At 34.2% G+C, this 15,141-nt stretch overlaps 1 protein-coding gene across 1 annotated transcript; it reads left to right on the top strand.

Annotated features, from left to right (window-relative positions):
* Positions 1-12,682, top strand: LOC127705605 (fibroin heavy chain-like). The gene is made up of 12 exons (XM_052209937.1): positions 1-64; positions 369-983; positions 2,329-2,361; positions 3,164-3,241; positions 4,765-4,904; positions 5,146-5,296; positions 6,113-6,241; positions 6,571-6,698; positions 7,639-7,909; positions 10,023-10,242; positions 11,724-11,835; positions 12,497-12,682. Exons 2-12 carry the CDS (start codon positions 371-373, stop codon positions 12,665-12,667), a joined length of 2,046 nt encoding a protein of 681 aa, XP_052065897.1. The 5' UTR covers positions 1-64; positions 369-370; the 3' UTR covers positions 12,668-12,682.
* Positions 12,683-15,141: the final 2,459 nt, after the last annotated feature.

Raw genomic sequence — 15,141 nt, 5'->3', positions numbered from 1 at the left:
GGTTACAATCCCCTTACTTTCGTCTCCCAGGCAGGATTAGACCAATTCAAGCAATTTGCAAATTGTGAGTAATAATAATTATTCAATTTGGTTAATTATTGAATTGAACAAATATGACACTATAAACTGTAAAACATAACGTATTAGTTGATTGATTTATACACAAAAAACTATGCAATAAATCCCTAATAAACACTATGACAGCGTTTTTAATATCAATTTGAAAAAGAAATTGAGTGAATGAATTGGCTGAATCCACAGGCACTTGTCTGAGAATTTTTTCCCCCTATATACCTTAATTTTTTTTTCTGAGACAAGTGCCTGTGGCTGAATTCTATAGATTTAATTGCTGTACATTTTTTTACAAGCTATGGGAGGTGGAGGATCGAGTTTTCAGCCTGGAAATATGGGAGGGAGTTTCAATTTCAAACCAGGCCAGATGACAGGGAGTAGTGGAATGTCTGGAAATTCAGGATCTGGGTCTGGAACTGGTTTCAACATGGGATCAGGTGGTGGATCTAATGGTTTCAATATAGGATCAGGATTCAATACGGGATCAGGCAGCGGATCAGGGTCAGGTTCTGGAGGATTCAATATGGGATCTGGCAGCGGGTCAGGTTCTGGTGGATTCAATATGGGATCAGGTAGTGGATCAGGATCTGGTTCTGGTGGATTCAATATGGGATCAGGCAGTGGATCAGGATCTGGTTCTTGTGGATTCAATATGGGATCAGGCAGTGGATCAGGATCTGGTTCTGGAGGATTTAATATGGGATCAGGATCAGGTGGTTTTAATATGGGTTCGGGCGTTTCTTCTGGTTCTAGTAGCGGGTCTGGAACGGGAGGTTTAAATATGGGATCAGGAAGCGGTTCGCTTGGGTCTGCCTCCGGAAGTGGATCTGGGAATACTGGTATGGGATCTGTGACCAACTCAGGAGGGGCAGCTGTTGGTACCACTGCCGTTAAATCCGGTGCTACTCAAGGTAAGAAGATAAATATTATAATTGATAAAACCATTAAATGACTTTCTTACATGTCTTACAAATAAATTAAATACACTTCGGGAAATCTTCCCATGTATCTGCGTGTTCCGTCATAAAGAATTATTTGTTCGTTTGAATCTTCACATTACTCGATTTATAAATACCCGTCCACGTCCACTCTGTGTTTATGTTAGATGTAGTTCTTTTTGTATCCATCAGATGAATTAAGCCTTTTTCGACTGATTTTTATAGGTGTACTTATTTTGTACTGTTACACCACTGTCCCAGTTTAGGGGTAGGGTTGAGCGTTCACAAACATGTTTAACCCTGCCACATTCGTTATGTGCCTGTCCCAAGTCAGGAGCCTGTAGTTCAGTGGTTGTCGTTGGTTCATGTCTGTCATATTTGTTTTTCGTTAATTGTTTTGTTATAAATTAGGCCGTTAGTTTTTCTCAATTGAATCGTTTCATAATTGCTTACATCCACTTCATTTGAACTTTGGTGGATAGTTGTCTCATTGGCAATCATACCACATCTCCTTACTTTATATTCTATACTTAACTGCTTCAAATTATTGGATATTTATACCATCATTGCTTCGCATTAATATGTGTAACGGTGCTTCACATTTCTCGATATCTATACTACCACTGCTTCACATTACTCGCTATCTACACTACCACTGCTTCGCATTACTCGCTATCTACACTACCACTGCTTCACATTACTCGCTATCTACACTACCACTGCTTCACATTACTCGCTATCTAATCTACCAGGACTGATGCGGCACATTTAAAACGTGAAGAGCATTCATTTTAGATACATGTAAACATTTGCAGTTTCTAATTTTTCAAACTTTTATAAAATAATATATTCCCAATTGGCTATTTAAAATAAAAATTCAGTTCTACTCGACGACGAAAAAAATAATCCCCTAAAACTATTAAATTTACCATTGCAAAACGTAGAAGTATAAATGCTTACATCTTAATGATGAACATATGGGGGGTAGGGGGAATGACATTTTTATTGAGGATTTCAACTTTTCTCGCTAACTCACGGTACAAAATTTAAAGATTTAACTGCGTCATAGTAAAGGTTGTGTGTGACGGTTTTTGTTGTTCAGTTAGGCCATTCTCTCGCTCATTTAATAATATCGGCTTTTCATAACTGTTTACCGTTAGTAAACCGGAAGATGTTCATATGGCAGTAACATATATGTTATGCTGACAAAACGGAGTTTCATATTCATATTTTTGTCTTTATACATTTTAAGCTGTAAACATTTTAAATATATAATTCCTTGAATCTATGACATTGACTATCAGTAAACTCATTTCAGCTCCAACGTTAACCAGCAGTTGTTCCCCTTCAGGTTTGTATGTTATACGAACAATTAATATATAAACTATAAAAATACTCAAGGGAAATTGAAAATTGAAATACTTCAAAATTATGTTAAATATTTGTTTGTTACAAGTTCTGCTGTCCAGGAAAACACAATTAACTTAAAAAAAATATATTAAAAAAATTAAGGAAAGTAGATTTTATAAGATCTCAATTGAATTTGCTTCATATTTTTTATGTCGGGGCTTTTATAGCCGACAATACGGTATGGGGTTTTCTCATTGTTGAAGGCCGTACGGTTGCCTTTTATTTAATTGCTCATCTCCTTATTTTTATATTCGACAGAAAACAAATATATAAATGATATATCTTAATTATATGTGAAATAAATAAAAGATACAACAAGCAAGTGTGACCTTGCGTTCAGACAACTATAACATTTGGTGCCTTTGTTGAATTGTTTCATCAGAACTCTTTTTTTACAGTAAAAAAAAAACGCAAAACAAAATGAAATAGATATAATATAGGATAAAAGTTTGATTATTTTGTTCATATGACACGAAATATAACCAATAAATAGATCCTAACAAAATATGGAATATCGTTGGAAATTTTCAAAAGTGTTTAATGCTAAGGAAATCCCTTTCTTAGTCACAAATTCACTATACAAAGAATTTTTTTGACTAGGGAGTATATATGAGATTTCAGTTAATGATATTAAATCATATCGTACTCAGTTTATTATTAAAGACAGTTATGCTAAAGGAGTCTCCTGTTACTTTAAATGCAACGAAACCGAGGAATTATACATTTTCTTTGATATTTCAAAGCTGGTATCTCAGGACAAAATCCTCCTTCTGGAAGCTGCTTATGTCTGGCTGGAACTAACGTTGTCGTTCATGCTAATGGTAAGTATAATGTAAAACCAAAAAGTAAAGATTGCCAAAAGACGTTTTGTTGTCCTTACTAATTCCTTTAACATCCCCCTGTTGACTGTCTGGTCAAAACTGACTAATGGTGATTTCGACTCTACATACTGATCAAGATTTTGCTGTACATTAATACTTACTTAGGCGAAACAAGTTATACTGATGTTCAATCTTTTATAAATGATTCTGAAAGTTTACAATTTCAATATTCAATAATTTACATTTCATACTGATGTGCAGAATCTCAGACGAATGATCCAATGTTGACCTTCATAACAATAGATATCATCAAGTTCATATTCGTAGACGATTAAAATATCCAAAGTTTTTTTTTATAAAATTGTATATGACATTATGTCTTTTCATAAAATACTAGTGATTGTTTTGGTATTCTGTTTGCGACATACAGAAATAGTCTATTATTAAATAGATACTTTCATTTATACAATTTTTTAAATCCTATTTATGAATAATGATAACATAAAGAAGACAGTTTCAATGTCGGTCTACATTATTATGTAATACGCAAAGAGTGTGATCATTGGACATTTACATATTATCCGGCTTCCTGAATATGCATGTAGTATTTGCCGCTATATTTTACCATCAATCAACAAATCCGGACTGTCATATCTATCCTTTTTGTGTCCAGATTAAAAGAGGTAGAGCCAATTCACCTGAATAGTTTCACAAGAGGACTATTTTTAAAACGTGATTTCCATCTTTTCTTAACTACATAGTATTATAGACCAATGTGTGTCCCGTTAGGTTCTAATATTATTATAGCTTATTTCTAGACAGGAAACAAAGTTATAAATGCCTGAAGACATCCCAAACCGCAGTTTTGACAAATTTAAAATATTTATCACCAAAAAATGTACAAAGACATCATTAACGAAAATGAAAACGAAAAAAAGTGAACATGTTACATCTTTATATCCTTGAATGGATCGTACATCTTTATATCCTTGAATGGATCGTACATCTTTATATCCTTGAATGGATCGTACATCTTAACCTCAAAAAGTCTAAAAACACTAAACAAATTAAGTTATGTTTGTATTTCAGAATCAATTCTGTGGTATTGTTATCTTGTTACTTTGGTTGCAGTCAATATGACTTTGTTTTTAATATGATGTACCTGCTATTTACCTTTGCTAAACAAAAGTGAATTTGAATTGGTTCATAACTCAAGAAACAGCAAGTTAAAAAGTATCACACCACTTGATAACGGCAATCGAATATCCGGGTAGTAGCAAAATTTCACGATAATAACTTATCATCTTAATAGACGTATACGTTTCATGTTCTGTCATGACCGTTGCTGTCTAAAATCCGTTTTTTACTTTCATGTATCAGATAGTATCCAAACTTATAGTTAAGCAAATATTTATTAATTTTTGGTGCTTCAGCTGATCGCGAGAAAATGTTGAAAGTGTTAACGCTTGAAGAACTACATTAAAACTGTGAATTTTAGTACACTAAGTACCTTTGTCTTGTAGGTGGGATTAATGCACAGAAACTGGGTTCAATATCGCAACCGAAGTGTGTGACGTATACCGGAAGCAAGATCACACCATGTTTGCACGATGCAACGACTAATGACAAAAGAGCGTGGTTCAAAATATCCCTAAACGGGCAGGTATGGTTTTTCTAGTTTTTTTGTTTGTTTTTTTTGTTTGTTGTTTTTTTTATTTATTTATAAAAGTTATTATTTATAATATTAAAGTTATGGATATGACTTAATTATTTTGATGGTCTTTCAGAGATTAATTGACGAAGCGGTATATTTCTGGGCCATTTATCTTCACATATATATAACGCTAGTATTAAGATAAGAATTAATACTTCGGATATTAATTACATTGTTTTGAAAAATATAGGTTGGTTGGATTGCCGGAGATTACCTAGCAGTAGCTGATAGGTCAAGGTGCTCCTCTGGTAGTTCAAGTAGTACTGGTGGAAGTTCATCTAGCAGTGTTAGTGGTACATCTACTCCTGGTGGCAGCGGTAATCAGCAGCAAGCTTCCTCAGGTTTGCAGCCTTTAAAGATTTTCTCTCTGTGTTGAAGACCCATTGGTGGCCTTGGACTGTTTTCTGCTCGTTGGTCGGGTTGTTGTCTCTTTGACGCATTTCCCGTTTCCATTCTCAATTTTAGTGATTGTTATTCCCTTTTATATTAGAGAGGGATGGTTGGTTATCTTTGGACACTATGAAGTAATACACAAAACGTTAAGAAAACAATATTTGAATAAATGTTGATCTCACTAGTAATACATGCAGACTGAAAGAGTATTGAAGCAACCAAATCAAATTAAAATCAGAACATCTATTGTATCGGTTTGACAACAGGCATACATTTTATCAATTTGCATTTCTTAATGCATTTTTAATACATTGAAGCTGAAACTAAAGCTTTTAAAAGCAACATGACACAATTCCATAAAATACTGTGATTAAGTCATGTTCCAAAAGAGTAAATCGGTTTGATAATATCGTAAGGTTGACGTTATCTTTTATATCTTCACAAAATTACAGACGCCTTATTTTTGCGTATTTTATATTTCCATTGACGAGAGATACACAGTAGTACTAATTCTTTTATTGTTTAATGAAACATTGTAAAGACTTATAATACGAGCAAATATAAACGGTCTATTTTTTAACTCTGTCGAAGGTCGGCGGTTCTCTTAGGCTCTTACGGAACTCCGTCTTCTCCCTACAACAAATACTGGTCTTCATGCGAAATTCAAAAGGCTGAAAGAAGTGTTTACACAAATCAATCTATTGTTAAACATGGTCTAAAAAGGGCAACAATCAAACAAAAAAAATAATAAAACTGTTTTAAAGGAACTCTGTCTAACTGTTTCCCTGGAGCTGAAATGAATGCACTTGAACAGAAGTTGCTACAGTATGAGAGTCTAAGAACAACAGCATATGATGCTCAGCCAAAATCATCTTATAAGGACTGGACAGTGTGTGAGTACTGTTTTATCAAATTTTATCAATGCCATTTATTATATTTATACGAAAACTAATAAACTATTGAGTCAATGCTACAACTGTTAATGTACCCTCTAATTTGTTACTTAATTTGTGTGCGGGGGGGGGGGATATTTTAAATGCGTGACATGCTTGATAATTGAATTTCTCTAACAAAATAATGGAGATAATCTAACTAAAGATTAGAAAGTTAAATTCTGAAAGCATTTCTTTGGAGTTTATATAGATAATGGCTACTGAATAATAAATATTTTAAACACTATAAGGTAAACATAAGACTAACGAGAAGCTATTTATTTCCGAAGGTGTTGGTTTTAATTTGAAACGCGGTAATGCAAGAAACGTGTTTGCCAAGGCCTTACCTGGTGTCAGTTTTGATGCAGTATACAACGGTCAACCACTGACAAGGGAGCAATGTATGAAACTTTTCGCTGTAAGTCTTTTTTATTTCAATAAGAAAAAATAAAAAAAAGGAAATCTTAAACCTTTAAACGGAGCAACATGAATCCGGTTGATCTCAGCTGCTCTAAAAGGGTAAACTCACAAAAAACCTTATAAGTGCTAGATAAAAACCCGCGTACAATAAAGAGGAACTTGAACAGTATATGTTCAGGATATTCACAGGGAATATGAGCCCATGTCCCGTTTGTAGGCCGAAATAACAATTATATTATACTAGAATGTCTATATTTCAACATTAATTACCATTCCTTATCTTCGACTTTGTTATACCAACTAATCAAATTGCATGATTAGCTGGAATATCTTAATCCAGTTAAGTTTAATATATATATTTATATATGAACACAGAGTACTACGGCATCATATGGGTATTACCGGAGTTTCAATATTATTACACCGAAGCAACCTTGAGATATTTTGGCATTTTCAAATGTAACGCCAGATAAAGTTTTGTGTTAAAGATTGGTCTGTGAATAAGTGGTAGATGCATCAAAAAACCAATTCTATATTCCCTAACTGATCCGTCCCTATTTATAATTAGATCCCTATTCCGGTATATTGTCAGTATTCTGATATAGTGTTAAGTAACTATTTACTCAGTTGTTGTCGGCCTACGATTGACAGACAATCATGTTGCTAAAGGACTGCCATTATACATAAGAGTAAACTAAATGACAACTCGCCGCGATATTCCGTTTGATGTTGACAGAAATTGTGAAGAGAGGCTACCCGCCACCGTTTTTCTTTTAAATTGTAATCTTAAGCCGTCCGACCACTCTGTCGTTTTTAGAAAAAAATAAGGATATTTTAGGTTAAGGATTGATTTGTTTAAATCAAATATTCTGACAACAACGCACACATTTACATATTAAATGAGAACATTGTTTTGAAATACATGTACATTATTACAGTATGACTTGGATGCAAACTATGTCTCACAACCGAAAGGCCGATTTGGAGCATCATTCTGCCAGTTACCCCTCAATGTTAAAATAGCTATAGTTAACGCTTATTATCGAGGAGATATGGGACCAAAAACACAGAGTTTGATAGCCAATGGAGATTGGTGTCACGTGAAGGCAGAGTATCTGAATCACGGGGACTATATTAACTGTGTGTCTAAAGGTATCCCTGGTGTTTGTACTAGAATGGACTGGAATGCTGACCAGTTTCAGTCAATGTGTAAGTTTTGTTTGATATCATTTGGTGAAAATAATCATAATATATTTGGTATAGATTGCATTTATTCTTCTTAACTGTCTGTTTAAATATGAAGATAGTATCCAGATGTCAGTCAAAATACCGCAAGTCAAGTAACAAACCGAAATACTTCGGAGAAAGAAAAAAGCTGACATGCATCGACAAGGTAAACATCTCCTGTTATCCATGAATATAAAAGCAACGGATGGAATCTGGGAAACATATTCCCTGTCTTTGTTAAAGTATGTACTTTTTATAAGTTAAAAAGTGTGTCATGAATAAAGGTGTCAAATAAAATTGAGAATGGAAATTGGGAATATGTCAAAGAGACAACAACCCGACCAAAGAGCAGACAACAGCCGAAGGCCACCAATTCTACCACCAATGCTAAATCCTTGATATATTCAACAACTGTTTTTCAATTTTCGCAGATCTATAAATATTTTATCTTAAGTTTAACTTTATGCAAACCATGTTTTCCTAAATTGCACATGTACCAACTTTCTAGATGCCACTTTTCAGCAAATGCTTAAAGTCTTGTAGTGACACATGATGTTTGGGAAGTCTTATACTTCTAAAAATGAAAATTTTCATTAGAATATTTTTGAGCACATCTACCCTTAAATTGTGTTGAGTGCACAAGTAAATTTGAGCTCAAAAGTATCAAAATGTATTTCTCAATCAGAAAAATTAACATTCATTTAGTTTCATTTATTAACAACATCAAAAGCATACTTTGACATATGATCTAATTTGGAGTGGATAAGTTGGTGTTATGACACCTAATAGCAGATGTAGGGTTAACATTAAAAAAGATCAACCCATCAACACTTTTATGTGATGTCTTCAACAATAGACAGATGTCTATATTGCACGGCATATTGCCCCTTGACACTTTAAAAGGTCCTCCATTAACACAAAATTCCTCAAACAATAAAAAAACAATAAGATGATTGTAGTATAATGCATGAGACATAAAACAATAGATATAGGAAGATGTGGTATGAGTGCCAATGAGACAAATCTCCATCCAAGTTACAATTTATAAAAGTAAACCATTATAGGTCAAGGTACGGCCTTTAACACGGAGCATTGGCTCACACCGAACAGCAAGCTATAAAGGGCCCCAAAAAATTACTTGTGTAAAACCATTCAAACGGAAAAACCAACGGTCTAATCTATATAAAAACGAGAAACGAGAAACACGTATGAACTACATAAACAGACGACAACTACTGTAATCAGATTCCTGACTTAGGACAGGTGCAAACATTTGCAGCGGGATTAAACGTTTTAATGGTACCAAACCTTCTCCCTTTTCTGAAACAATAGTATAACATCACAACATAGAAAAACACACTATAAAATATCAATTGGAAGGCTTAACTCAATCAAAAAACGTAAATTAACACACAATGAACGAATAAATTTGACCTGTGACACCTGAATGCAAATAAACATGTAATCAAACTAACAAAGTATAAAAATTAGTGAACAATGCAGAGTTCAAAATTTAATTGAAAACAACCTAATATATAACATAGAAACTAGGATGGAGTAAATATAGTATTGAGCAATGATTTCAAGAACTCTGTAAGATGTAACAAAGCGCGACATGTGCATGGATATACGTCAGATAATCTACCATATTAAGACCTGTGCATGAAACTTGTCTCTTGAATGATCTTTATCAAGTAGCCTCGAGACAGAACTTTTTGAAACTATTAAAATCTAGAACAACGAAACAAAAGGATACAAAGAGAACAGACGAAACCGATTATACTTAGTAGTCAATTTAACTTATGGAATTGCAACTTTAGTTTAATCACGATTCACTTTGCAATAACAAAATTACCATTCACATCCTGACAGAAGAATAACACTAACTACTTGCGGAATGCCGGGGAAAATCCTTCGAGTTGAAAGTCTACAAACTGAGACACACCCGTTGGCAATGATATCAAATTACAAATCCTGTTAGTGTGCCACACTTAGTTATTCATTATCTTAGCAATTAAACAACCAATACCATCATTTTGGATAGCCAAAAATATAAAAAGTTCAAATATCATCAAATCCTTTGATTTTCATTCAGGCTCTGGCAAAACATCTAGTTCTAGTTCTTCACCAATACAAAATTCTGGTTCCGGTTCATGCGATCCAGTTGCCAAAGAATATGCTTGCAAGCTATTACAGCTATATAATACAGGAAAACTAAGTCTTTGGGATGCTCATGCATCTAAAGAGCATGACAGTGCCTTCTGTATAAATAATATCCGAGACACCTGCAATGGAGGAAAAGCTCAAAGATCATCGTAAGTTTTAATCAATTGGGATGGTAATGTTTTGCCTTAAACATATTTCCCTTATTGTTTAACTGGGTTTTCCGAAGGAAAAATTCTGTTACTAGTATAAGAATGGTGAAGTACGGCGGGTGGGCGGCTGCAAACAATATTCGTGCAATATATTATGAACCATTCAACCAATGCATTTTAAATTTTGATATGTTGTTTCTGATGACTAAATGGAGGTCAAGGTCGACATTGACGATTTTCAATTTTCAACTGGTAATTATGGTCCTTGATAGGTTGGAAAATAGCACTTTATTTGGTTTCTGTGATACTACTTATGAATCGTTCAACCAATGCTTTTCCTTTAATATGTTGTTACTAGTTACATAATGGAGGTCAAGTTCGATATTGGCGATTTTCACTTTCGCCGTTCAGGAGATAATGGTTCTTGATGGATTGGGATAGGGTACTTTTTGTCGTTTCCATGCCATAACTCATTAACCGTTCAACCAATACTTTTCAAATTTTAATATGTTGTAACTTAAGAGTAAATGGAGGTCTAGTTCGATATTAATGATTTTCACTTGTACCGTTGAGGAGTTATAGTCCACGATAGATCGAAAAATAGGCGCAGAAAGTGGTAGGATAAACAAGCAAAGTGTCAAACAGAAAGTGGTAGGATAAACAAGCAAAGTGTCATGCCAAATAACTATTTTATGTTTACAGTGAAATAATTGTAAACCTTTACGGAATGTTATACCCACAAGAAGAATGTCAGAAATAACATTCCGCCTAGCAAATCATTATAGTTTTGTGGCCATCCATTTAAAATATGCATGGTAATCGTTCGAGTTTATTATGGCGACCAGGACGGAACAAAGATTTACCTTGGACTCTGAGAAATTCAGATACACTTCAGCTTCCGCTATCGATAGTTGAATTCATTGTATTCATAATGGCCAGTCATGAAATAGGTGAGCTTGGTGACAATCTAAAATTTATGATGACTACAACTGTGAGATAGATGATACCTAAGACCGTTTAGGAAATACTTGCAAATTGTATCTTACTGAGAAAAATAAGTAGATATCAAAGAGGCAATAATAAACCATAAGTCGAAGAAAGACTACACCATGAGCAAATGGTAAAAGTCAAACAACAGTTCATAGAACACTACAGAACCGAAGACCGAGCCGAAGACGAATCACAACAAAAATCTGGAATAAACGTAGGTGCTCTGGAAATGTAAACAGTTTCTTGCCCATTATTGGCAATCGTCCGATCCGTCGCTTTTGATGATGGCACAGACCATGTTCATTTAAATTGGAATATTATATATTAACGTTAGTATAATAGTCCTACATTTGAATCATATATGCTTTCTAACATTAGTATCAAAATGCTAATATTCTGTTCTTTAATTGTATCTGTTTCAAAATTAAGTGTGTAAATATTTGCAGAATAAAATCAAAATAAATGTGAAATAATCCTCGTATTTTTTGTAGATATACATGTTCGGAATGCCCTAGTGGAGCGCCAGGTGGGTCTGTCTGTCTTAATCCAAATCTTTTGAAATATGTTTATGACTTAGGAAGTAGAGGAACAGAAAAGGTCTTAGTAAGTATGAATAAAAGGAAATAAGAGGCAAGGTAAACGTCAATTACACATCAAGTCAACAGCACAGTCAAATGTAACATACAACAAAATGTCCGAGTTGATTTCTAAGAACATCTATTATTTTATCAAAGTTCATCTTTGATGTTGCTACATTTGGTGTCACATCCAATAAAATATGTGCCTAATAACGAGACCGTCTGGAAAACGAGGACATAACATTGTTACACAAACGTTTGGGGATATGTTCAGTTGAACACTCTTATAATGGTATTCAATTCTATCATTTTCTCTTACTGCGCAATACAACGAGTGATGCAAACAGAATATGCCCTTCCAGAGCATCTGGTGTCACTCCTGATTTTATTTAAGAAGAATTTTTTGCAACAAGGTCGGGATAGTGCTCGAAAATAGCAAGATATAAACCGTATGCAAATAAAGGTCCATCCTCTTTCTAAAAAGAGTGAGTTGTTCTGACACAAAATAGCCTTGAGAAAGAATTCACCAAAGAAATTTGAAAATCATAAACTTTATAAGGTGTATCAACTTTCCTGTGTGAAAAGTTTTAATTAACCCAAACTACCATAAATCTAGAAACTTACATACCTATTAACTGAAAACAAAGCCCAACTTAAAATGATGCAGTTAAACATTTGTTTTGAAGGTTAATGAGTTTGCTGGTGCCTGCCATCATTGTGGTTCTTGGCACTATGAAGGTAAGGCTGTAGATTTACAGACCAGCTCCAGGAACCAGGACTATATGGACACTTGTAGGAGATTTGGAGGAACACCATTAGATGAACACTCTCATATTCACTGCACGATAAAAAATTAACATAAATAAAATGATGCCTTTACATACCGTTAATCAAATGTGTTAACTCTATCAATCACCATATCTCGGTTTTTCAATCTCGGTAGCCGAATGGTCTAAGTAGTTCATCTACTGTATCACTAGCCTTTCAACATGGACACGTTCGACTCTCATCTTAATTAGCTAGGATTGTCAGTTTTCTTGCCGAAGGTCGTTTGTTTTCTTCGACGAGCAATCCGGGTTCCTCCACCAATAAAAACTGACCGCAACAATATAGTGATTAATAGGGATGAAAGTGGCGTTAAACACCAACAATCCATCGATCAATTGTGAAACAAATATAGTCGAGTGGCACATTGTCAGTAAAACATGACTCAGGGGCGTAGCAACCTTCTAAATGAAGTGGAATCACAAACTAAAGGGCGAGGGGTCTGGGGCCGCCTAAGGCCCCCAGTATGTCCAGGGCAAAGCCCTGGTAGGGGGTCCAGGGGGGGGGGGGCAAAGCCCCCCGTAAGCTCCGCATATATAGCGTTTCAAAACAATCACAACCGTATTAAAACTTGGACATTTTTGTTGTGTTTTTGTTGTCAAATATTTGTTTAACTTCGAGTCGAATGAAGACTTAACATTGTCGTTTGCGTTTTTTGTGCGCTGTGAAAGCTTTTAAAATCACGGAGATTAATTGTTCCATATGCTAGTATTTGTATTGAGCAAAGAAGTATAAAAAACAAACAATAAACATAAACACAATACTATATGTGGAGTTTCTGTTAGAATAAACATCATTGGATACAAAATACTTGGTGTACACATTCTCCAATATTTTACTTAACATATGTATTTAGATGTTTAAAAATTTTGTGGGTAAACTCTACAAGAGAGAGGGATATGCATTTCTAATTTTACGCAGTTAGGAATTGTCGAAGTTGAAATTAATGAACTTTTTCATAGGGAATGGTACTTTGATCACGATCTTTTTCATGATCTGCGTTTGTTTATTATCCAGCTAATTAACAAATACATATGCATTCGACCAGTTGTATGGCAATATCTAGATGATAACAGTGAAGATACGTGTATTAAAAGTTTGGTGTATCTTTCGAACAAGAATCAGCAGTTTAGTGTCCGACTCGGACAGAAAATTCATTATAAAATTGAATTACCAAATAGTCCAGTAAAACGAGTTAGAATTAACAATTTATTTAAATGCTTTAACAATCTACCATTCGTATAGCCGGCCCATATAGAAACGACTTCCAATTATCGAATCTATATAAAAGATGTTTTTTTGTAAAATAGATGAAAACGTAATACATGAACTATTGATTGATTGAATGGTTTTTAATGTCCGGTAGCAAATATTAAATGCACACCAGGACAAGAATACGTTGACGTGATGTGAAAATGAACTATTCGTGTTGTCAAAACCTACATACTAAGTCAATTTTGAACTAGTTCACAAGGTAACAGTCATTATTCCCGGATCGATACTAGTTGAAGAGTCTTCGTTCTAGTAAGATGTGTGCTATGGGGCGAAGCGGAAAATAATAATTTGCAAGTTTTTTTGTTAACCCTAAAGGGATTATGTTTTTTTTTGCACTCAAAGCGAGTATACGTTATGGTGGTGGTACCGACAACTATGTAGCTGGTATTTTCTAAACAATGCCCGTAATATAAAAAGTTTACACCAGTTGTATGTATTTATGGTACACATACATGTCTTACATGATTAAAAATTTCGCTGCATGTTTATCCTCTTGCTTTTATTCTTTGTGTTGTTTTTAAAATGCATACATAGAAAAACCAATTCCTATGTATGTTAACTTTTTCCCCCTCTTTCTCTCTGTTTTTTTTCCTTTTTTTTTTGTGTGTGAAAACGACGTGGATGCACGTGCTGCCGTGCCTCAGGGTATATTATTCATAGAAATATGATTTGGTACAAATGAATGATAAATACTTGAGAAACAGATATTTATGATAATGTAAATAAAATTAAAACTAGGAAAAAATAAATATTTTAAAGTCAAAGAAAATAGAACTGCCTGGTCCCTGCTTTGTTTCCGGAGATGGTAATCGATGTATAAAGCCGGTTAATTTTGAAGACAGATATAAGGAGTGGTACGTCACAACACCCCTGACATCTGTCCTCACAAACTTCCGACAGACAATATTCCAGGTAGAAGTTGTTCTTTCCACGAATAGAGTGTTCCATTGTATTTTCTGCAACAAAAAATAAATATTCACTCAGTGAAATAGGTTTGATATGATTAACACCAAAGAAATATCAATATTGGTATGACATACACAAAATATTGAAAAATCAATAAATGCTTGTTAATATGTAAAATAGTCCTTTTAAAGTCGAAGCAAACTTGTAAAAAAAAATCTCAACAACAGAAGTTAGAGCTTTTAAATTGTTTATCTATTTAGTGTGTTTGAAGTGTATCTGTTACTGGTCGATCTTGTATTTATTGTATATACGTTGTCCTAAAGAC

This window comes from Mytilus californianus, unplaced genomic scaffold (genome assembly GCF_021869535.1).
Source record: "Mytilus californianus isolate M0D057914Y unplaced genomic scaffold, xbMytCali1.0.p SCAF_6, whole genome shotgun sequence".
Lineage (NCBI taxonomy): Eukaryota > Metazoa > Mollusca > Bivalvia > Mytilida > Mytilidae > Mytilus > Mytilus californianus.
The sequence above is the reverse complement of the archived record's forward strand: the minus strand, read 5'-3'. Positions and strand labels throughout refer to the sequence as shown.